The 22,670-nt window shown below is 40.8% G+C and overlaps 1 protein-coding gene across 1 annotated transcript; it reads right to left on the reverse strand.

The window, feature by feature from the left end:
* Positions 1-310: 310 nt before the first annotated feature.
* GPI (glucose-6-phosphate isomerase) lies at positions 311-21,100 on the reverse strand. Its single transcript, XM_052686383.1, has 18 exons — positions 20,897-21,100; positions 17,064-17,154; positions 16,145-16,213; positions 13,480-13,599; positions 12,223-12,306; positions 11,988-12,134; positions 10,220-10,291; positions 9,152-9,196; positions 8,309-8,362; positions 7,290-7,350; positions 5,613-5,656; positions 5,230-5,382; positions 4,757-4,886; positions 4,328-4,404; positions 2,979-3,107; positions 2,367-2,442; positions 2,217-2,283; positions 311-1,386 (listed from the first exon to the last, which is right to left on the reverse strand). Exons 1-18 carry the CDS (start codon positions 21,013-21,015, stop codon positions 1,263-1,265), a joined length of 1,662 nt encoding a protein of 553 aa, XP_052542343.1. The 5' UTR covers positions 21,016-21,100; the 3' UTR covers positions 311-1,262.
* Positions 21,101-22,670: the final 1,570 nt, after the last annotated feature.

The raw sequence follows: 22,670 nt of genomic DNA on the forward strand, positions 1-22,670 counted from the left end.
ACTCCCACTAAGGGGGGGGAGCGGTGACAGTGCTTCATGGAGAAAACGCTTTGTAAAGCTCGTATCAAATCCAGAGCACCCACACACAAAAGAGACACAGAGTGAAGTTCATATCCATGCAATAGCTGCCAAGGTCTATGAAGGGATTACTGGTGCGGCAATGGTGATTAACTGGCAGTGCTGTCAGTTAATGTATAAGCAGCAGACATGCACATTAAGAGGTATGGGCTCAGACTTTCTGAACAATAGCATTTGTCATGGAAATTTGCTGAGACTCACAGTTAATCCATCTTATTTTTCTCTTCCATGCTTGTGTCTTACCTTTTTAATAAAGGTGTTATGGAGAAAACAGGCACAGCATGCTCCTCTGCTAACACGAAGGGTAACAACAGCAGGAGAGAATTAGAGGATACGAGCAGCTTATTCACACATACTGATACTGCACTCTATTCAATTCTGTTAGAATAGTGATGCCCACTTAAGACTGAGATGAGTGAGACGAGCTGCCTGTGGAGGATATCAAAATACACAGCTGCAAACAATGCCAGACTTCAGTTTCACATAAGCTCTTGAAAACAGTTTGGAAAATAAAGGTATCACTATCACTCCAGAAGCTTTCCTCCCTTCTGAAGTAAAAAGCCATCTGTGCAGAGCTTCCATAGCTTCTGAAGAAACACAAATACAGACCATCAACCATTTGTAAACCTTGCACAGCAGCACTGAAAATAATCTGCATCTTGCTCAAATGCATATCATACAAACTGCATGTTTATAGCTGTAGATTACTTGCTTCTTTGAACATACTTCTAGCATACAGCAGACCCAGACTAGGACAATGACATGCCAGACAGAAGTCAGTGTACATGGCTTTAAGAGAACCTTACACACAGTAAGGCAAGCATTACTAGGTCTGCACCTAGTATTTAAAGATACAGAATGAAGAACTTCTACTCATCCATCACATCTTTTATTTTCTAATATCATTGTGATCATCTTTAAGGAAGCTGACGGATAAAAAGTGAGGAACGTACCAACTGCACTTTACAGATTGACAACCACAAAAATAGAAAGCACCTATAGAATCTCTGGGTTTCACAAAACTAGTTTTCATTTATAACACTTGACGCAACGAGGTCAACTGCAACAAGTGAAGAAGCTACATCAGTAAAGTGCTATTTTTGTTAAAAGTGGCTAAAAAGCACAACTACAACAGACTTGAGTATTCGGTGGTTAGATTGTCGATGTCCTCAGGAACTTTCATTTCAGGCTCTGTGTTTTTTGATGAAACTGATGAGCCCGTTTGTTGAGCTATCATGAGATGTCACTGCAGCATCTGACTCCAACTCGGGCTCAATTTTCTTGGCAAGCTGTTTTCCAAGCTCAACTCTGCATTTATAAAAACAGGAGAATAGAGAGGAAAAGCAATTGTGATAACATATAAAGCATGTTAAAAGTTGTGCCAGTAGAGAGCAGCATGGCAGTCAAAAAAAAGTCAGTGTTTATGAGTCACTGCACAAATGATTTAACCAAGTGCCATTCACAAACAGCTGAAGTTCTCACACGTACAGCTGCCTAGCTGAACAGATAGCTCAAGTTACAAGATAGAGAGCTTTGTTTTGCAGTCTCTGTGCTGTGTTTTCCCCTTCACTCATTTGAACTATGCAGCCAGCTCCAAAGCAGAAGGTGTTCACCTTGCTCCTGTTCAGTTTTCAACACATCACTCAAAGCACTTATTTGTAACACTAGGACAATAAACAGCTGAGCTTTGGGACTGAAAGCTTTATTCAACACCACAGAGGACTATCCCAATGAGTTAAGAAACAAGAATCTTCTAACTGCTCCAAGAAAGGAAATGGTTCTACAGCGTATTTCATTTGCCCTCCCCACCTTCTCTATTTAGATTCCATCAGACTGCTTGACTATCTTGTTATTACCGTATCTTTTTAGCATTCCTAGTTGGTTAGTTACTTAATCTAAAAAGCAAAAGTCCCCAAACTGAAGCTGTACTTAGGGTCATTACTCATAGCTGGACAAGGGTACACTGTGATCTATTCCTTAAAAAAAAAAAAAAGTAAATACATGGCTTACATTTAAAACTGTCCAATCCTACATTTGATGAAAAATAGTGGAATATTTAAATCATCTTCTTTAAGGCATGACACATCAGGGAGTACTACTGTTAGTAAGTATACAAGAAACAGATCAAGAGAACTTACCCCCACTGATCATAGCTGTTAATATCCCAGACAACCCCCTGAACAAATATCTTGTGCTCATACATGGCTATAAAGAAAAAAACAACACGATCAATAACCTTATCATGAAGTCTTAAAGAGCGTTTTCAGTCTTAAGATCCATTTACTTACCAATGATTGCTCCCAAGGTGAATGGGTTGAGTTTCGTAAACATGATGGAATTGGTTGGGCGATTTCCCTCAAAGACCTTTCAAAAAAAAGAAGTACATTACAGTACAGTGCATTGCAATGAGTTTCTAATGCAAGTTGCACATTTTCCCTACAGCCCACATAAAATTATTTGTATTAGCAGCAAATACAGAATCACAGAGTCCAGAAAGCTTTAAAGGCTGCCTCTTCAATACTTCATACTCTGCACTTTCTCCATTGCTTATTAAAAGCAATGGCAAAATGATATCTCCAAGCACTGCTACTACCACTACAGCTCTGGAAAGTGGCAAAATACAAACCTGGGGCGCTGAAGAGACAGCTTTTTTTCCTCCAAGATGCCTCAATGACTGGAAGTCTTTTATGTTTAATGGTAGTGCCATTTACAGATTGCTCCACTACACCTGACAACCTTCAGTACCACTTTCACTGCTGTCAAGACAGTAGCACTTCATAGCCACCTGAGGGCATGGCCCCCCTTACCAAGCTCCATCACACAGCTTAACACCACAAATCCCTCACTGCAGTAGTACTACTAATCAGAAGGAAACTGAAAAAATGACAGAGCCTGCTTACCTTATGGGGAAGAAGCTTCTCCAGAGCATCTCCACTCAGTCCAGCTGCTTGCAGCTCCTTACGAGCTTCATCAGCAGTCTTTCCTTTCATCAAGGCCTCAGTCTGGGCAAGGAAGTTGGCCAAAAGGATCTAGGAGGTAGAGATAAATACATGAACTCAAGCTATTATTTCCTTAGATAGAAAAGTGATTCTCAGTGCCTGAATCCAGACAGACATACTCCAGTGACATGTTGTATTTTTAACACTACAGTAAACTTAGCAGTAAAGTGTGCTAATTTTGTGTATTACCACTGCCACTGCTTTTACATCAGTGCTTTTAATTTTGTGTATTGCCACTGCTTTTTACATCAGTGCTACTGATTACTACTTCAACAGTGCATGCATTCAAAAACACCCAGCGTTGCTTTGAGAAATCCTGTTCCTGTTGGAATAGACAGTGAACATCCTAGCACGAGCAAAGGAAGTTGCATTTTGTATATCCCTTTCAGAATGACTATCCTTTGTGGAAAAGCAAAATTGGACAACTATTATGTTTTTACTCTGTGAAGGATAACTCTCACAGTACACCAATACAACAGAAGGTTAGGTTATTATTCCTTGCCTAATGTTCAATTGCAAGTTGATGGGTAGCTTTTTCCTATCAGCTATAGTGAAAATAAACATTTATTGCATCTATAAGAAAAAGAAAACATTTTCTCTTTCACAGATCCATCTTGTAAGTAGCATAGTTTGTATTACAACTGAAGAAAGTTGCTGGTACAGAACCCAAATAATATTTTTAACCTGAAATCATCATAATACTAAGTTTAGCTGACAACACATGCTTTTTCTGAATTATGCAGCAAGTGATAAACTGGAACACTTGCTTCCACATATGAAACAAATAGTTCAATACCATTCCTTGAAAATCCTTAATTGGACAACTAAAACAGGCTTTAAATATCTGCATGGGAAGTTACAACCCTAAGCGTGCTGGTAGAAAGAACTGCTACAGCATCTCTGAGGAAACTTTCACCAGCTCTGATAATATGCTTCTTCCTACTCTGCAAAGAGTTACACTTCTTCAAATTCCTACAAGGAAGCTTATCTCCACAAGCCTAGTTTATCATCTCCTCCCAGTCTTCATAGGCCATACTGTTGATCTGCCTCAATAATGAGATCACTGTTCTTAAAGAACAAGAATGCCTCTAAATAATTGAGGATTTTTTCAAATCTGTTGCAAATATTCACGGAGCCTGCATGTATGGCTTTCAAAGGGACATTTAGAAATCTGGTGCACTGCAATACTGGATAAGCTTCAATGCCTTCAGTGACAACAAAGACGAGTATTCTGATAAAGATTTAATTACCTTGTGATGCAAGCCATTTCTGATTGGATGCTGAGTCTGAACTGGGATCATGAAGTCACAGGGAATCATGCGTGTTCCTATGAGAAAAGCCATGTTAAGAGCCCTGCATTAGAAGTTTAAAACACTAAATTCTCGCTTCATGTTGAGTTACTGGTAGACTCGGCCACTTCAAGGATTTTCTAGGTCACGTATTAGGGGGAAATGACAATACAGCTTAATAGCTTCAGTTTTAGTTGCCTCTCTGCATTCTAGGAAAAAGACCTACATGTTATGGCCTTCTAAGCCACTAATTAAGGGCAAAATACTATTGTCACACAAGCCCAGACAGAAGCCCAAGCCTAGCTTCTAAACTAGTGTCAATTCTGAAGACTCTTACAGCTTTGTAGCCAGAATTAATTCCAAAACAAAGTAGTGAATATTCTGTTTTACCTTGATGAATGAGTTGGTAAAATGCATGCTGCCCATTGGTGCCAGGCTCTCCCCACACAATAGGACCAGTACTGTAGTCCACACGAGATCCTTTCTTGGTAATGTATTTGCCATTAGATTCCATATCACCCTAAAAGGGAAGAGTACTATTATCTCTCTCACAGAAGCATACACTATCTGTACAAGCTTTCATACATACTTTAAGTGCTGCTCATTTATAGAAATATCATAAGCATACGTAACAGCTTAATGTACAGACAAACTTAACTGACATCTATGGAAAAAATATCTAAATTATTTGAATAAGCTGGATTTTAGCTATCTTCACACAACTCTACACCCCTGACTACACAAATTTATGTAGTTATAATTTTAACCTTGAGACATACATTCTCGTTCTAGAACCAGGTCAGAAACATATTTTTATTCTTTACCCTTGCTTTTTGAAATCTTCTGCTCCAGTTGAATCTTACCTGCTGGAAGTAGGCAGCAAAGCGGTGCATATATTGGTCATAGGGCAGAAGCGCATGGGTTTCACATCCGTAGCAATTTATATACCACACCCCCAGCATGGCCAAGAGAACAGGCACATTCTTCTCCAGTGGAGCAGTATGGAAGTGTTTATCCTATTAAACAAAGAGGAAAAAAAACCACAACATTTTTCTTACAGCAATTGTCATACCTCACAAATCTTTAAGCATTTTGGTTTGTTTAACTGCTGTTTTGATCCAGAGAGCTCCCAGAGCAGCATCATTTTACAAGCACTGTGAGAGTACAGGGAGATTAACTTTGAAAGGCAGGCAGTTTCTAGTTACTGTGCTAAGAAACAAATTTGAAATAGGCAGCCCAAACTCACCATCCAATGGCCTCCGGCAAGCAGGCTCTCAAAGTTGTCAAAACCTAACGATTGAAAAAAGAGTCAGTGTGAACTCACAGCTTAGACGTCATCTTTCCGGCAGAGACAAGCCCGGAACGGCCTGAGATTGTTTTGTACACAGAAAAGCTCCCAACCACTGACTGAGTTTAACGTTATACTCTGACTTCTGAAATCTGCACCCCAGACGTATTAGTTATGATTAAGGCATGGATCTCAGCGCAAGACCAACTCCAGGAAGCATGCTTTACAAACTTCATCTAAACTCCATTCAGACAGAATGGGCAACTGGAAGGAAAACAAAGGCAGTTGACATGGATTAGTCAAGGCTACTGTTTCCAGTTCCCCCAGTTATTGCTACAGAAGAAAAGCTTGTCCAAAGTAAAACAGGCCAATAAAACTGAGTCTGCAGATGCACACCTGCAGTAAGGCTTTTTTAAAAAGATTTTGAAGAGGATGGTTCTTCCTTCCTTGTTCTCTTAAGAAACCAAACATTTGATTGTTTGCTATATAGATCAGGGACTTAACAACTACATATTTTCTCTAATGAATATTTTACTAACACTCTTTCTCACAGGAAGCCAGAAACACTGACTGTCATATGGAAAAAAAAAACCCTAAGATTGTGCTGAAGTGTTTGGCAATCAAAGCAGGAGCTCTACCTATGGTCAGGGGGCAGCTCTGGCAGATGAAGGATGCAAGATCAAGCAGCACAGACAGACTGGCACATCAGCAGTCAGCACTGTATCTGTCTGACAGTAGAGATGAACAATTTATTGCAGACAAAACAGTAGGTGCCTGACACTTATTTTGCTGTTCAAGTATGCTTTTCCCACATATGACAACTCCTGTTAACACCATTCCAAGAATTCCACAACCAGTTTTTTTTTCTTTTGATGTCATTCTAAGGAAATTCTAGCTTTCACTAATAGCTTTACAGTCACAGAATAATTATTGGAAAGGAATGATGAAGGAAGAGACAGGAATGTACAACAGCCTGTTCATCAGGAAAAAGCACTTCCCAGAGCTCTTTCACACACACTCTGTACTCACCACCTGCATGTGAGATATGCATCAGACACCAATGGTGCCTCAGAGCACTAAGATAGGTGAGGATCAATTTACAAGGCTATCTATGTTTGCTTCACAACCAACTGCAGATAGACTATGGAGTCTAGTGGTACATGAATGCTGTTTTTAAGAGAAAGTAGTGGTGCAGGAAGTATGCGATGGGAGAAAGAACAATTTCCACTCTACACACAGCTTTCATGCCGAATTTCAACCTTGTTTGGTGCACTGAAGTGTATATACTGTCACAAACTTGATACTCTATTCTTAAATAGTTGAGACAAATCAGCTACAAGATTTAGTTTTCAAGGCTGACGTGGCTTTACAAAAGCCAAGCACTTTTGGCTACACAGGCAACTAAAGAGATAATCTGACAATTTCTACCTACATAGGAGCAATTTCCAAGATGTCAGAAGTACTATGAAATGTCATTTCCTTTGCATCTATTTGTTTCAGCACAAATATTCACCTACTTACAGAGGAGGTTGGGTAAAACTGTCTGTCCCAGATTTAATTCACAATCCACTACTGTTCAGTTATTCTACAAGTATAATCCCCAAATAGATTCTTGTTAATCACATGAATACCTACCAATATGAAGGGCTATGGAGAGACCAATGGCTGACCACAGAGAATAGCGACCACCAACCCACTGAAAACAAAAGAGTGGTTTATGAAGGAGAAGCACAAGGGTTTGAAATTCAAACTTGTTCAAATTACTACAAAATAGCAGCATGTTTAACCAAATTCAGCAAAACATAGTTTTTGTTGATAATCCAGTATACACCCTATAGCATAGTCAAGGGGACCTTACAGCAGCCCTCTAACAAATATTTAAGTATGCATTTCTTTGAGGATGTAAAGTTTTCTAACTAGTCTAGAGGCTATGATTTACATGATTCCTGCTGAAGCAGTTCCCTTCAGAATGTCTGCAGCTCACTTTGAAATACGAGCTTTAAATGTTTTCTTAGTATTCATGCTCTATAAGTACAATCTGCTTCAGCAAGGTTTTGACATTACCTAGGGAAAGGTAACACTGTAGGTAAGTTCTAAACTGCAGCTGTAAGATCTAGTTTGTCAAGCACAGTCAATCAGACAAACCAAACTGATCTGAAGCAGAAGGGTCAAGGCTAGATGCACTATACTTAAAATATGCATGTCCTATAAAATATCAAAGTTAGACTCCTGTTTGTAATGTTTGACCTTTACAGGCGTAGATTATATACAGTAGACCCCAACAGTCAAATGTCATAGCTTATAATAACTAGGAATAAGGTAATACTTCTATCTCCTATTACCCAGCAGATGATTAGTCAGCCAAGAACATAGAAGGCTCCTCTCCAGATCTCTAAACTATTCTGTTAAAATCCTGTTGCCAAAGACAAGACTGTTCTACTTGTTAGGCACACTCTTAGTTTGTTTCAGTCATGACTTTTCATGTTTCAGTGCTAAGAATACAAGTACTATTTTGGGAGGGGGGAATTTCTTTTTTTGTTTCATTTTTGGTCAGTCACGTCTAGTCAAGATTTTCTTAGAATAACTTTATTTAATAGATACTTTAATTGTAATGGATATTCCAACTACTGAACAATATTAAGACTTCTACTTACATCCCAGAACTCAAACATGTTCTCAGTGTCAATTCCAAACTCTTTAACTTTAGGCTAGAATAAAAAAAACGTAGGGAAGGTTAAAACATTAAGAATTTTGATGTCCAGCAAGTAAGAAACACAAGTTTGGTGCCTATGAAATACACAGTTGCCCAATTACAGCATTTTAAAATTACATCGCTTCCATCACAAATATAAAACCTACTTACATTTCCAAATACCATTATCACCATTCAGCAGTTCTGAATGCTAAGACATACATTCCTTACATGAGAAGAATAGCAATATAGTTAGGACTGGCACTGTCTACATTTGAAGTGCCTAGAGCGGAAAAAGGAACTTCACACCCGATTACTTAACAACCTCTCACTTACCAGAGTCTAATTGCTGCATCTCTTTCCAACTTAGCCTTTTTTCCCCCCCATGCAATGCCACGTCAGTGCATGTCATGCTCATTGCATGTAACATTCACACAAGCTACCTGCATTACTTCAGCAAATATGTGAAGAGTTTAAGAGTACCGTTTGTTTATAGAGAAACTGCATGCACACATACTTAAGAAGTAACAAGTACCCCTCTTAATAACAGAAAGCTCTTATACTGGAAGCATCTATCATTTCAGATTTACAAAGCTCTAGAAGAAAAAGTAATCTACAGTGGTGCTGCAGTTCAGTACTTTGGAAGTGTTCCATTATTTCCAGTAGAATAAATGCATTATTTTAACAGGAAGTCTAACTAAAACACCATTACTTGAATATCAATGAAGGCTTCCTTACTTGATTGTACAGGGAAACTATTTTAAAGGTACACAGAAGAAAGTCTAAATAAGATTGTTATACTTACACCATTGGTAGACAAGGCAACAAAGTGCTTGGCCACAGCTGAAGGCTTAATAGAAAATGAAGACCATTAGATCTGGAATGCTACTTATTTTCATTTCTTGTTATAAAACCTATTTGCTTCTATTTTACATGTAAGAAAAAATAGTTTACTATCATCAGTTATTTTTGCATTTATCAACTTGAAATCATCTTATTCACATTCACTGTAAGACTTGACAGCATGTCCATCCAAAGAAAGTGTGTTCTGACAATGTTCTCATGAATATCTCTCACTGGAAGTAGAGGCTACTTGGAGTAGCATATCATTTTTTCTAAGTACATAATCAGCCTGCTGCATCACTAATGCCACTTCTGAACACTTCAACTGTTGTACCCCTCTCTCCCAGGGAGGAAGGATCAAGAACAGCTGCAACTTTTGATAAACTTCAAGCTAGAGATTTAGACTTTGGTCTTTTAATGACTGTTCTGGCAAACTTCTATAATGAGAAACTTTAAAGCCCAGTTTTCAACCTAAGTACAGCTATTTTGACTAGAACACGTTAAAGATTGTTAACTACCTAAGCAAGCAGTATAGCAGTATTTGCTTCTTCCTTTTAAAGGTCAGAAACAGGAGGGAGTTAAATTAATACAAGGTTTCTATTCAAAGCACAGCCACCTGCTATGGAATCTCTGTATACTACTTCAACCATAGTTTCATTTCTAGCTTTGAAAAACGTGTCAACAACTGGAAGATAATGACACACAGACACCATATTCTTTGATTTCCATGCCAGTGGTACCACTAAACCATTAACCAGCTCTAAGGCAGATACTATCATGTTATTTAAAGGCAGAATTTGGGAGAGAAAAAAAAAAAACTGACAACACAAAACTTGTTTTATCGCTTCAGTCAGACAGCTTGTCACTAACCATGATGCATTTCAACATTCTCTACAGCATTTGCTAAGCTATGCAGCTTACATTTGGGCAGTTATTGGCCCTGCTCCAAAGCACACTTAAAATGAGTAGGGAAAAACTGCACAACAGGAATCAGTTGCATTCTGTTACGTAACCCAAGCATTAGACTTACATCCTTAGCAGCCTGTAGGAACCACTCTTTGGCCGTTACTGCATTGGTGATAGTTTCTTGGGTGGTGAAGGTCTGAGAATCAGAAAATGAACACACGTTTTATACTTAAAATTGAAACAAGTTCAGGTTGCTAAAACGTCATTCAGAATTAACCTGCTGTAGTTATCTGGAAGAGAGGCTCATAATAAACAGCTGTTGCCACACTCCAGAAAAAAAAGCAAGCTTATCAAACCACTTTATCATTTTGCTGGAATTGGAATTATTATTCCCCATTTCCTTCCCTCCCTAGAAGTGGCTCACAAACCTGAAAACTGAAGTTTCCTACTTCAGTATTTCACTAAATATGAAGTTTTAATCACTCAAAAAGGAAATGATCGAGCTTCAAAACAGGACAATCCATCTGGACTGTCCTCCTGATCTTTAATTCCTTCTCTTCCATGAAGCAGCACTCATTTCTGCTAAAAGTATTTTGCTGATTAAACATTTTCCTGCTTCATGAAGTGTGCAAAGAAGTTCAGTCATGCAGACCTGCAAAGAGCTACAACCATTCTGATGTACTCAACCATCAAAATCTTCCTTTAAGAGTGAACACTACGTTCAACCTACCCTCATCTATCTCCAGACATACTTCATTATGAAACACAAGCCTGTTATGGCAAACAAAAAAATCCCATTCACCCTCTTCCAAAGATATTTAATTATCCAAGTACAGCTTAGCAAATAGAAACTGAAGTGTTACTCCTAATCTGGCAGTCTTCTAAGGCTTTGAACCATGACGCCTGAACTCAGTTATTCAAAACTGACCATTAGCATTACTTTGTGAAGTTTTCTTATTATTCCATAAGTTGCTCTGCCACAGTATTGCCAAAATAAAATAATGAGCAGAGTAGAGCATGGCCAGCATTACACACATTAATTTATTGCAGATTCTGTCCTCAACAATAAGAAGAGCCTACTGTGCTTCAGAAATCAAACAACCCAAGTTATGTAACATGACAGAATGACAGAATTCTGTCTTCAGTTTCCTCAGATAAGAGGGAAGCAATATAGGAAGAAAAACAATGATGGCAGCTAGCAATTAAGCATTAAATTTAAGAATAAGCTTACTGGTAAGCTGAGACTTAAAAAGGCAGTTATTACATCTGTACTCAAAAATGAAATGTCATCTTAAACACTACCATCAGCCTGTCTTTGCCTGTTCATAAAGCAAGAAGCTTAGTATTTATTGTGCCCAAGGAAGCCAACATTTATGTTATTTAAGGTAGTAGTAAAAGATCTTCTAAAACAGAATGAAGATTCCTAAACTACATTAATGTGAAAAATCAGTGAGAAAACCCAACGCAGCACTATGACACTGTACTTTGTAATAAGCAATGTGAAAGACCACAAGCAGAATTATGGAATGTGACAAAATCTTGAGTTCTATGTGAGATGACACACCCCAACCTACAGCAAGGTATAGAAAAGCAAGCTTTTGAGAATATAACTTCAATTTGTGTTGACTGAGAAACACTCAGGACAACAGGAAGTTGCTCATGCATTACTTGTGTAAGCTGGCTGAATCACTTCCAGTGCTTGACTACTGTACCCCTGAATATTTCAGTAGCAGTATGAACTTCAATTCCAAGTTTAGGAAGAATAAGAACAGGCTTTTTTAGAAATAGTTCACTGTACAGATTCCTAATTGAGACCTTCCTGTGGAAGAAGCTGTTTTGACTGAATCCTTCATCACTTGAAAAAGTCATACCAGTGATGTTCTTAGACATACCTTTGATGCAATGATGAAGAGCGTGGTTTCTGGGTGGAGCACAGCCAGGGTTTTGGCTATATGAGTACCATCAATGTTAGATACAAACCAAACATGTGGACCTCCCTTGGAATATGGTTTCAAGGCTTCAGTTACCATCAGAGGTCCCTGGAGAGAAGTAGCAGTTAGGCTGTCATTATTGTACATATGCACATACAAAAAAGATGGGAAAGATAAATATAAGTCAGGAGCTTACCAAGTCAGAGCCACCAATCCCAATATTGACCACATCAGTTATAGCTTTTCCAGTGTAGCCTTTCCATTCACCACTACGGACTTTCTAATGTGGGGGGGAAAAGAACACAGTAAATACTTTATTTATCTGTATGTTGAGGTCAATAATTCTAACACTGGAAGCAGGCTGTGTTTTCAAGCACTATTGTAGAGGATCTCCTAAGACAACTCCGTTTTATACTAACTTCTTTGAAGTAAATGTTAACTAAGCACCTAGCTAGCAATTAGAATTTTAACACACATGTATAACAAACTGCAAAATTAAATCCTACCTTCCTGAATGTGAATTATTACAGCATTTACAACAAATGAGTATAAAAGCAAAATAAATCAAGCTAAATATGAAAAAAAAATCTTAGGTACTGAATTATTTGCATGAGATGTTTGACTCAAGTTTTTTATTTCAGGTGTCCTTAATTAGCAAAATCACTTCTAATTAAAGTGGAAAACTTTGTAATAAAGCCTTAGAGGTAGCACTTATGGGCAAACTGAGCATCTGAAAGACTTCTCTACTGCATATTTATGTATATTTTGCACTGAAACTTCTGGAGTTTAGCTTTGAAGCATATAGAGTTCTCTGTTCTTGCTGACTCTTAACAGCTATTAAATCCCAACAAGAAAAAAATAAAATCATTAAGCAGTATCAAAACACTGCACTGGCTTCTGTCCATTGTGTATCATCCATCCATGAAATGCTACTCTAATTCCTAAAGGTATCTTTCCAGTATCATGTGCACTTCTACGTAAACTCCCCCATTCTAAAGCATTGTTTCTACAATTTAAGCTGTTGATCATGCTGATACTTGATTTCCTTCTCTGCAGATGTTTTTAAGCAAAAGCTTTGTTTTACTTCCTGCAAATACAGAACCATTTTTAGTAAGCACCATCACATAGCCTGTAAATGGTGTTGCCATGGTTTTTAAATTCCATCTGCCTAGGTGAGTCAACTGAAACAAGGATCTTTGTTCATCTTCCCATAGATGCTGTTTAATAAGATTTATTTTAAATCTGCATTGGAAGTGATATTCTGACTGATGATTTCAGCAAAGCAAATCATTCTTAGAACTGTAACTCCACATTCGAACCAGTAACGTTAGAAACCTGCATAAAGCAGGGAACAGACTGCGAATCAGCCTACAATCAACACTTGAAAACATGCATATAAGGAAGCCTGACTGATTATAGTATATGAAAGGTAAGTTACGGTGCTACTCGATACCTGGCAGAAGTGCTTCATTTTGTCCAACACTTTGTTTACTTCTGGAACAACATCCTTCCCATCTACAAGTATCGGGGTATTGGAACGATTTCTCAGAGCAATATGAAGCACAGCTCGGTTCTGAAACAAGAGGAAAAGAGAAGGTACAAGTCAGAAGTAACTCCAAAGCCTCCAATCCAGAAGGCAGTAGAATCTTAAACACCATCAAAAGCTCTTCAGATTAACTGCAATTGGCAGCAGTCATTTGTGTGCATGTGTAGTGGAAATACTAAGTCACAGCCTGAAGCAGTGACTGAGCACCTGGTGGGGAAGGCAGGGCCAACCCAGGGGAGCTCAGTGCATGCAGTGCACCTGAGTGACCAGAAGGGGTGGAGCCAGGATGCAGCCCTTCCCAGCCCTCATTTAAGGGTTGGCAGTGGAGGTGGGCATTCTTCCTGGAGATGCCTGCATACCTGAGGTAAGCAGCTCTTTTCCCTCATTTCCATGGCTGCTGCATTTGGGCACATTCTCATCTGCTGTCGCCAAAGACCTTGCTATCCCATTATAGCATTACAGTACATATACACACACCACCAGCTACCTAATCACCCTCACTTCACAGAATCAGTGCAGAGGGCTCACAATCTCACCAAGTAAACAAATAGGTTATTTTAACTACTTTAATGAGAGCACTCAAGGTCCCTTACAAAGCATTGAGTATTTGAGGCTCAGAATTCAGCAATATTCAAGTCCTCAGTAACACGCTTTTTTCAGTCCTACAAAAGTTTTTCTATTAATAAGGACATTAATAAAATAAAACAGTTCATTTCTTTGGTATTTTCTCAGTTATCTGGAGACAAATATTATTTTTCATCAGATGCTGAGATACAGTAACCACATTATTATATCCACTGGCCACAATTAAAGGTTCCTTGAATATCCTGCACACCAGATACAGAGCAGTTGGTATCTATGAGAAAAAAGTTCTCCTATTAGCAGAGAATTAGCACAGCAACATGCATGCTGCCACAAGTCTAAACACTGAAATCTGACCTCCAACTTGCCTGTCAGTAGCTTATGGTTTTAATCTAGAGCAAAGGAGCTGTAGTCAATACTAATGAATAAGTTAAATAATTTGTCTCCTGTTTCATTGTTCCTCATTACAATGAGAGGCACTGAGAGACAAAGAACTACACCAACAATATACCAAGTTATCATTTAAATACAAAATACTCATTAAAAAAAAAAAATAGAGTCCATGGTTTGAGTTGTTAATAATGAAGATGCGCTTGAATCTGGAGCAAACAGGCTTAAGTTGTTTTTTTTTCTGTTTGTTTGTTTTTAAACTCTTGGCCACGGAATGGCACTACTGGTGAATATTGTCATTATCTAGTTTAACAGATTTTTCTTCATCAAGACAAGTACTGGCATTCAAACTACTGTTACACAAAAATATGTCCTAAATTTTGGTAGGCAGTAAAGAATGCCCTCATAAGCAGTGGTCAGATATGTGCTACCTTGTAACGCACTGTCTTTGCAGCATATCAGGCTACAAGTTCTAACTCATCAGGACAAACACCTGGCAATATCATGCTTGAGCATGCTATAAAAAATTTCCACATAAGGACCAACCAAGCAGCCAATGCCTGCAGCACCAAATACAGACATGTCTTAAATACTTAACGATAAATATCTAAAGAATGCTCTAAATCAGAATAAGAGTAGTGGACAAGTCAGTTCTCGACACTAAGCAGCACCCTTCTGTCTGGCTGCTCTAGGTTTATTCCATCAAGCTATTTGACAGCAATCTGTTTAAGGCCTCATCAACATTTCACGATGTCTACATGTTCATATTCCATAACTAAATCAATTTGCTGTTCTACATTAATAGAAAGTGATTTACACCAAATTTAATTCCAAGTCAAATTCTGACCAGAAATGAGAAGTAGCCTGAAAATTGAGAAGACCGAAGTCAACATGTAGTTTACTGTTAAATCCAGTCACCACATTTCGACAGCACTGAAGTAGCAGAAGTAGCAGATGAACACACCATTACACTGTATGATGCGTTTGGTTTCAAGTGCTACTGGGGAAAGTACATCCTTCTGAAAAGTCTTCAACCACCAAATATACTTTCTGGTAAAAAGTGAAGAATAACTCTAACTCAAAAATTCAACCAACTAAGCCAAAATAAATAGTTCTGCAAGATTGCCTCAAACATACTTTAAGGCAAGCAAATTCATAATTCTATATTATTGATTCCATCCTACTTTTAGTTTTAGGGAAAAAGAGGTACAGTTCTATCCTCTGCATGTTCTAGTGAAGATTTAAACATTATAACTCTCAGACCTACAGACAGGAATATAACCAGTCTTCTCGAAAGAGGTGGCTAATTTTTCAAGACAGTTAATAGTCTCTACTAGCAGAAGTACCCAAAATTAAGCAGCTTCAGCAACCCAGAGCAGAGAGCCTTACACAACCTTATTCACATTTTCTTCTGTCTTTGTCAGAGCTGTTGAAATTTCTCACGTAACTAATGAACAAACATTACAAACACTTTCAGTATTTCAAAGTAGCAATTACACTAAGTTTTTCAAAGACTCATCTCTTACAAAGATGCATGAACATTCACAATTACACACACACAACTGAGGGGGAAAAGAACTATGGACAGAAATAGCCTTACCTCAGTAAAGTTGATCTTCTCTCCGCTGAACATTCGTTCTCTGGCACTTTCCACACCCCTTGACTTTGCCTGAGTAATGTAAAAATAGATTCCTCTTAAAAATAGCAAGAAGTCAACTCGTACTGCAAAGGTCCAGCTAACAGAAAGGAGGGCAAGCTTTTACCACAAAACAGCCAAAGAGAAATTGTTAGATGAAGGATTCACTGTGCGCTAATTTAAAAACAGACTCTCTCATTTAAAGCAAGTATTTTTTTGCACGCTATTTATTTCCTTAACAGGATATATAGCAACATGCACAAGAGACAAAAATGTAGTGAGTAGACTTACTGGGTTTCATCTCAGACTGCTACAGGATCCATTTATGACAGTTTGTAACAGTATTTATAAAGAACAATTAAAACAGCAACAGAAGTGCTGTTTCAGAACTGTATCCCACTAGGTGTGACTGAAGCAATAGTTAAGGAAGGGTAGTAATTATGAACAGCAAGCTGAAGTTAAAGACAAAAACTTCTTAAAATACCTCCAACTGCAAAGGAATATCAAAACTACAACTACATGACATATGAAACAATATTTCAGTTTCAGGTCTACAAGTCATCAGCTTTTCTTACAGCTTCATATTAATCCCTTATTTTACTGCAGACTTCAGTGACACTATGAGACACCAACCAGTCTGCTACAGAGAACAGTTTTTTTCAGTGAGCTCAAGAGAGATCTGGGCACTGAAAAATGGCCTAACTCCATGTAGCCAAAGGATAATGCAAGACTTCCAACAATGCCTACTAAGACCTAGTAACTAATGATCTTGAACATGGAATCAAATTCAGAGCTAAATATGTATAAACAACGCTAGAGTAGTCAGTCACAGGTAAGAATTAACTTTCTTAGGACACCGAATTAACAAAAGAGCTTTATTTACCAGTTCAATCAGCATTTTCATCACTTCTTCTGTAACCAGGTTCTTCGAGTAATCCAGTAAGATATCCCCATGATCAGTATTCAGAGTCAGGCTATCAAAACAAACACTTCAGTTAATTGCACATTCATGAAGGATTTTCAGCAAGACAATGACAACTCTACAAGTTCAGCAACTTGAACTCTAGTTGGTCTAAGTTAGTAAAGAGGACCTGAGAAACAAACTGGCCCCACAAGTTCTGTAAGATGATTTACCAGAGAGTACATCATTTAAACTGAAGATGGCTGTTTCAAACAAGCTAAGTTATTGTGTCCATTTCTGTCTGTAAAAACACAAACACAATGAAGTTTATTTAATGCATAGCTGCATAATCACATTCTGTTTCACCAAGCCACAAGCTTTCTCCAGCAATTAGGTTCTTTCCTAAACACAATAGGTAAAAAAGCTTATCACAATATGCTGCTGCTAAGAAAACCAAACTGCTTTCAGTTACATACAGGTCATTTCAACAAATCCAGACGTACTCTCTCCTACAGTAGTACGAAAAGTTACATATCTAAACAAATCAGAGAGAAATTACCTGCCAAGCACAATGCAGAATTATATCTTGTTTGTGCAATTAACAGCCTTATTTTGCTCACAGCCTCAGTGAATTCTCGATACGATTTTACCAACCCTTAGTATACACAAGCATTTCAGAAGACAAACACGTGAGGTTTACATCTGAGCTAAAATATTAAGACAGTAGTCTGTTAGAAGTCAACCAAGCCCTTTCATGTTCACTAACCTCATATCTAAATGAGAAGCTATACAGCTTCCCTATTGTCCTTTACTATTTTCTACCAATTTCTCTGCACTAATTAACAACCTAATGAATAAACACACTCTGAACTCACACATGTAAGTTATTTGGAGGGCTTTAGACAAAAGCTCCTAAGTTACTCTCACTTCTGCTCCACACGCTTGACCATAGGAAATTGCACATATCTAAACTGATGGCATTTCTGCCCTGCTTTTTCTTTCTCAATATTGAGGCCCCATAACATTCACTGTTATTTTAGTGCTACCTATGCTAGGAACTTCACAAGACAACACACAGCACAATCGTCATTCCAAAAAGATGCAATTGAGCAGGCAACAATCTGGACAAGAAGACTGGGATGGATGGAATTTGTAATAACAATAATCAGCAAGGCCTGGACACCTTGCTGCTTTCAGTAACTTAAAGAAAAATACTGGAAGAAACTGCAGCCAGATGGCATCCCAAGACATTATGCAAGAAGCAGTAGCAATGGCTACCAGTGAACACAGCAGGTCTAACCCCCCACCTCCCATGCACACACCCTAATCTCACCCTGCATTCTGGAACCAACAGTTCCACCCCTTCAAACAGAAGCACAAAACCTTTCAGCTCAGCTACATTCTGCTACACTATCCATTCTGCAATGCAGCATCTGTTGAGAGCACTACCTGGGCGGAACACCACTTGTCATGTAAGCCACATCCACACCTAAGTCACACAGCCTATCACTAGAAAGTGGAAGGCTGACCATTGCTACAGACCTTACATCTGGGCAGCACACAAAGCCCAAGGTCTACCCTACAGGTCTGACCACACTGCATCAGGAAGAGGACAAGTTTTCACAAGTGGAGACAAGATAGAAGGAAGAAAGGGTCTGTACTGCATGGGACACAGCCAGTGAGCGTTAGGTTCCTATAGTAGCACTTACTAGCTATGGAGTCCCTGAAGTGAGGTGCTCAAACTGAAAATTGATGTTATTCTAAAGTTCTTACAACACAAACACTAATAAGCACTTTTAACTGGGTATAATTTTCTTTTTTCCTCAGAAGAAAGTCAATTATTTTATGCTCACTCTCAGAAGAGCTGACTGCCTTCATAAAGAAGCTCATGGAGGAAGAGGTGCTAATTACAGAGGGCCTTTGGGAAGCCCTCTGGGCCCAGCTCTGAGCAGATGCTAGCCATGAGTCAGATCTGCAGGATGGCAGCAGAGCAGGGATCAGTGACAAGTGTGCAAGCTGATCTGCCAAACTAAACCTGGCTGTCTGTTCAGCACTTTTATTTGCTCCCATGAAGTTCTCCTAGCAGTGCATAGTGCGTGGATTTATCACAAAATGGGACCAAATCCATGAAGTGAAATAAAACAATCTCAGAATACCACAACTGTTTCTTCTCATTACAGTTTGCTTAAACAAACACAAATTTAGACTTACATGAGAGACAGGTGGCCTTCATAAATAGCATTTCATAAGAAAAATACAAGTCGGATAACCGCATTCTGGGGGACACACACTGACTGCTTCCAGTATGGAGCTGCAAATGAGCGTCTGTGTGCTTAAAGCATCACTTGTCTGGTAACTTCCAGTTAATGATACACAGTTGCAGTATAACATCTGAAGTCTACAACATAATCACAAGAAATTCAATACAGATTACTTGAAACGAAGACCAGATTTTATGGTTAAAGTAGCTTAGTGAGGCAACAGCTAATAAGACTGAACTTCAGCGTTGTAAGCAGCACCTCAGTTATACCTTAGGATTTACTCAGCCAGTCTGAGTCAGCTCTTTTTTGTCCTATGGATATTAGAAATTATCCTATGGATATTAGGAGAGTCAGTCTCTTGGAACATATGGGGGATACGGAAAGCTCGCAAGCAGAACATTATTTCCTACTGAGAAAAGATTTAACTAAGATTAGTAAAACCGTTCTCACAGTTAAGCAACATTCTGTCAGAAGAGCCAGATAAAAATCAGCGGTCCAAAAAACTTGGCACACCTTTTCCATCTCTGCAAAATGGCTATGTGGAACTTTACATGTGGTGTTTCATTACAATTTAAGTAGCACGTGATAAGCTCAAGGGGAAAGAAGTCACTTGACCTGGGATGCTGAAAGAAGTATTGACACGTGCAACAAGGAAATCCTATCTGTGCATTTAAGAACAGAAGCTTGCTGTGCCTGCGTTGCCCAGGCTTACGTGGAACTGAGCATCAGCAATGCTCCTCCACACACAGACCCGTCTGACTGCTACAGCCCAGCAGAGCACTTGAAACAGCACTACCATTTTACAGGCTGAGGAAACCAAAGGCTCTCACTGCTTCCACGTCTCACTTCCTTTAGGAAAAAAAAAAAAAAAAAAAAAAAAAAGCGTTGCAAGGTGCTGGCTACTACGCGGGTTGTAGGAGTTGAAGCAAGCAGGGCCGCTTGGGGGCGGGGGCCGGCTCTGCCCTAACCCCGGCAGCCGGGGGCAAAGAAGCGGCTCCGGCCATCACCGCAGTCATCTTATCGCGGGGCTTATCATGACTAAGCACGCGGCCGCGAGATGGCCGCCCCACAACGCCGCCGTGCAGCCGGCGCTGTGCTGCCCGGCACGTACCGCGCCGCAAGGATGAGTCAAGGACGAGCACGCGCGGCCAACGCGCTCGGGGCTGCCGGAGGAGCCCCCCCGCCCCGCGCCATCCGCCGCAGCTCGGCCGGGGGGCGCTGCAGGCCCAGGAGCGCGTGCCCGGCCCGCGAGCGGCCTCCGAGCACTCGGCTCGGCCGGCGGCGGCCGCCTCCACGCCGCCTCCGGAGCGCCGGCGAGACGGGCAGCCAACTCCAGCTCGGCCCTCCGCGCACGCCGCGGCTCCTCGCGGCCCCGTCAGACCTCGGGGGGAAAGGAGGCTGCATCTCCTCCGTTTACAGCCAGCTCCCCCCGCACACCGGAGCGCTCCGCAGGGCGGGAGCCCTACGCGGCCTCGGACCTCGCACGCGGAAGGACCCGCGGCGGATCGCGCCGCTCTGCTGCAGGGAGGGCGGGCAGGGACTGCGTAGCCTCACCTGAACTTATGGAAGCGGTCCTTGTCGCTCTCGAACAGCTGCCGCAGGACGAGCTTGGAGGCGTTCGCCTTGTGCCACTCGAGCAACTTCTTGAAATGGGGGTCTGCGGACAGCGGCATGCCGGCAGCCAGGTGGGAAGAGAGCAGACGCGGAACGGCGGGCACACAGAGTGAGGCGACCGCTGCCGCCCCGCCTTTATAGCAGGAGCCCGGCCCCGCCCCGGCTCCTTCCCCTCTGCGATTCCCTCCCTGCCGGGCTGGGGCTGCACGCAGCGCTGCGGTGCCTACGAGCGGCTCCCGGGGCAGGCGGAGGCTCGCCCCGTTATAAATCTGCGCAGGCCCGGAGCAGCCGTGTGGGGTTCCGCTGAGTTCTGCGGTTCGTTTTTAACCCGGCTGGCCTGGTTTCAACCCGTCTGCGCGGTGCCGCGCGGCGCAGCCCGGCTGAGGGCTGCCAGGGGCCGGGGCGGTGCGCTGTGAGGGCTCGGCACGCGGCCTTAGGGCAGCCGTAGCGCTCCGAGCCCCCAGCTGGCAGCAAGGCGCCCAAATCCCCGAGCGGCTGAGCGCAGCAGCTCCGGGCCGCAGCTTCAGACGGGTCGGTGCCGCGCCCTCGACAGGGCCAGCCCTTATGTAACGGCCGGGCGGCGGCTGCTCGGTTCTGTGAGCAGCGGCTGTGCGGCGCACGGGCGTACAAAGGCGTGTCAAATTCTGGAGATTATGCTCTTGGGGCTTAGGTGAATAAATCCCGGTGAAGTCATATTTTAAGCACCTAAGCCCTTTTGTGGATGTGAGCCTAAATCAGAGTCACTTGGCACAGATTGCTACAATCACAGCCCAAGCCTGCAGCAATAGAACCAGTGTCTTTATCCTCGCTCAAAAAATATTCTGAACTGATCCTTAATTACATTAGCAAAAGTGTACTTTGGTCACTGTGGTAATAAACAGTAAAAAGACTTTTCCTTCAGCATAATAAATCTCAAACATTTTAAGTTTTCAGGGTTCTTTGTTTGTTTTCTTTTTTTACATTTTTGAAGGCTACGCTCATCCCTCCTGTTGTAGCCCAGGGGAACTTGTCCAGGGCAGTGCTGGTTCCTTCACACTGCCCAAGCACCTTTCAGGTGCTGTGGTCCTGTGTACCTTCATGTGAGGTACAAAAAAGACAAGTAACAAATGGACTCTGATTCCACAAAGAAGCACACAAGTGCCCAATAAGTCTTTAAGAAGTCACTTGGATCATCAGGTGCACTGCCATGTCAACTTTATACATTTTCCCTCCTTTTCAAAGTCTTTGGGATAAAAACCTCAATAATACCAGACCTCCCCTGTACACAGGCAGGCTGTAACCCAGGATCTAAAGTTCTTTGGCCTAATAAATATCTCCCATTAGACATAGGGAAAGAATAAATAACCTTTCAAAAATGTTATTGATAGAGTTTCATAGTCAGCCATGAAATACTCACAGAATCACAGAATCACAAGGTTGGAAACGACCTGCAAGATCATCCAGTCCAACCACCCTCCCATTCCTATCAGTGCCACAAGCTACTAAACCATCTCTCGTAGCTCCTCATCCAGGCGCCTCTTGAACTCCTGCTCACTTGTATGACTTTCCTCCAATAGGATTTCATTAGTCTCACCACATCCCTACCAAACCCAAGGATCTCTCACATACATTTTCCACAGCTTCTCTTCTGCTACCAACAGCAGTTGCTCTGCTTTCATTTTCAGAGCATCCTTCACATCCTTTTACTGGCTAGTCTCAAATCAAAGTTCTGCCT

This window comes from Tympanuchus pallidicinctus, unplaced genomic scaffold (assembly GCF_026119805.1).
Source record: "Tympanuchus pallidicinctus isolate F22 unplaced genomic scaffold, pur_lepc_1.0 scaffold22, whole genome shotgun sequence".
In the NCBI taxonomy this organism is placed as follows: Eukaryota; Metazoa; Chordata; class Aves; order Galliformes; family Phasianidae; genus Tympanuchus; species Tympanuchus pallidicinctus.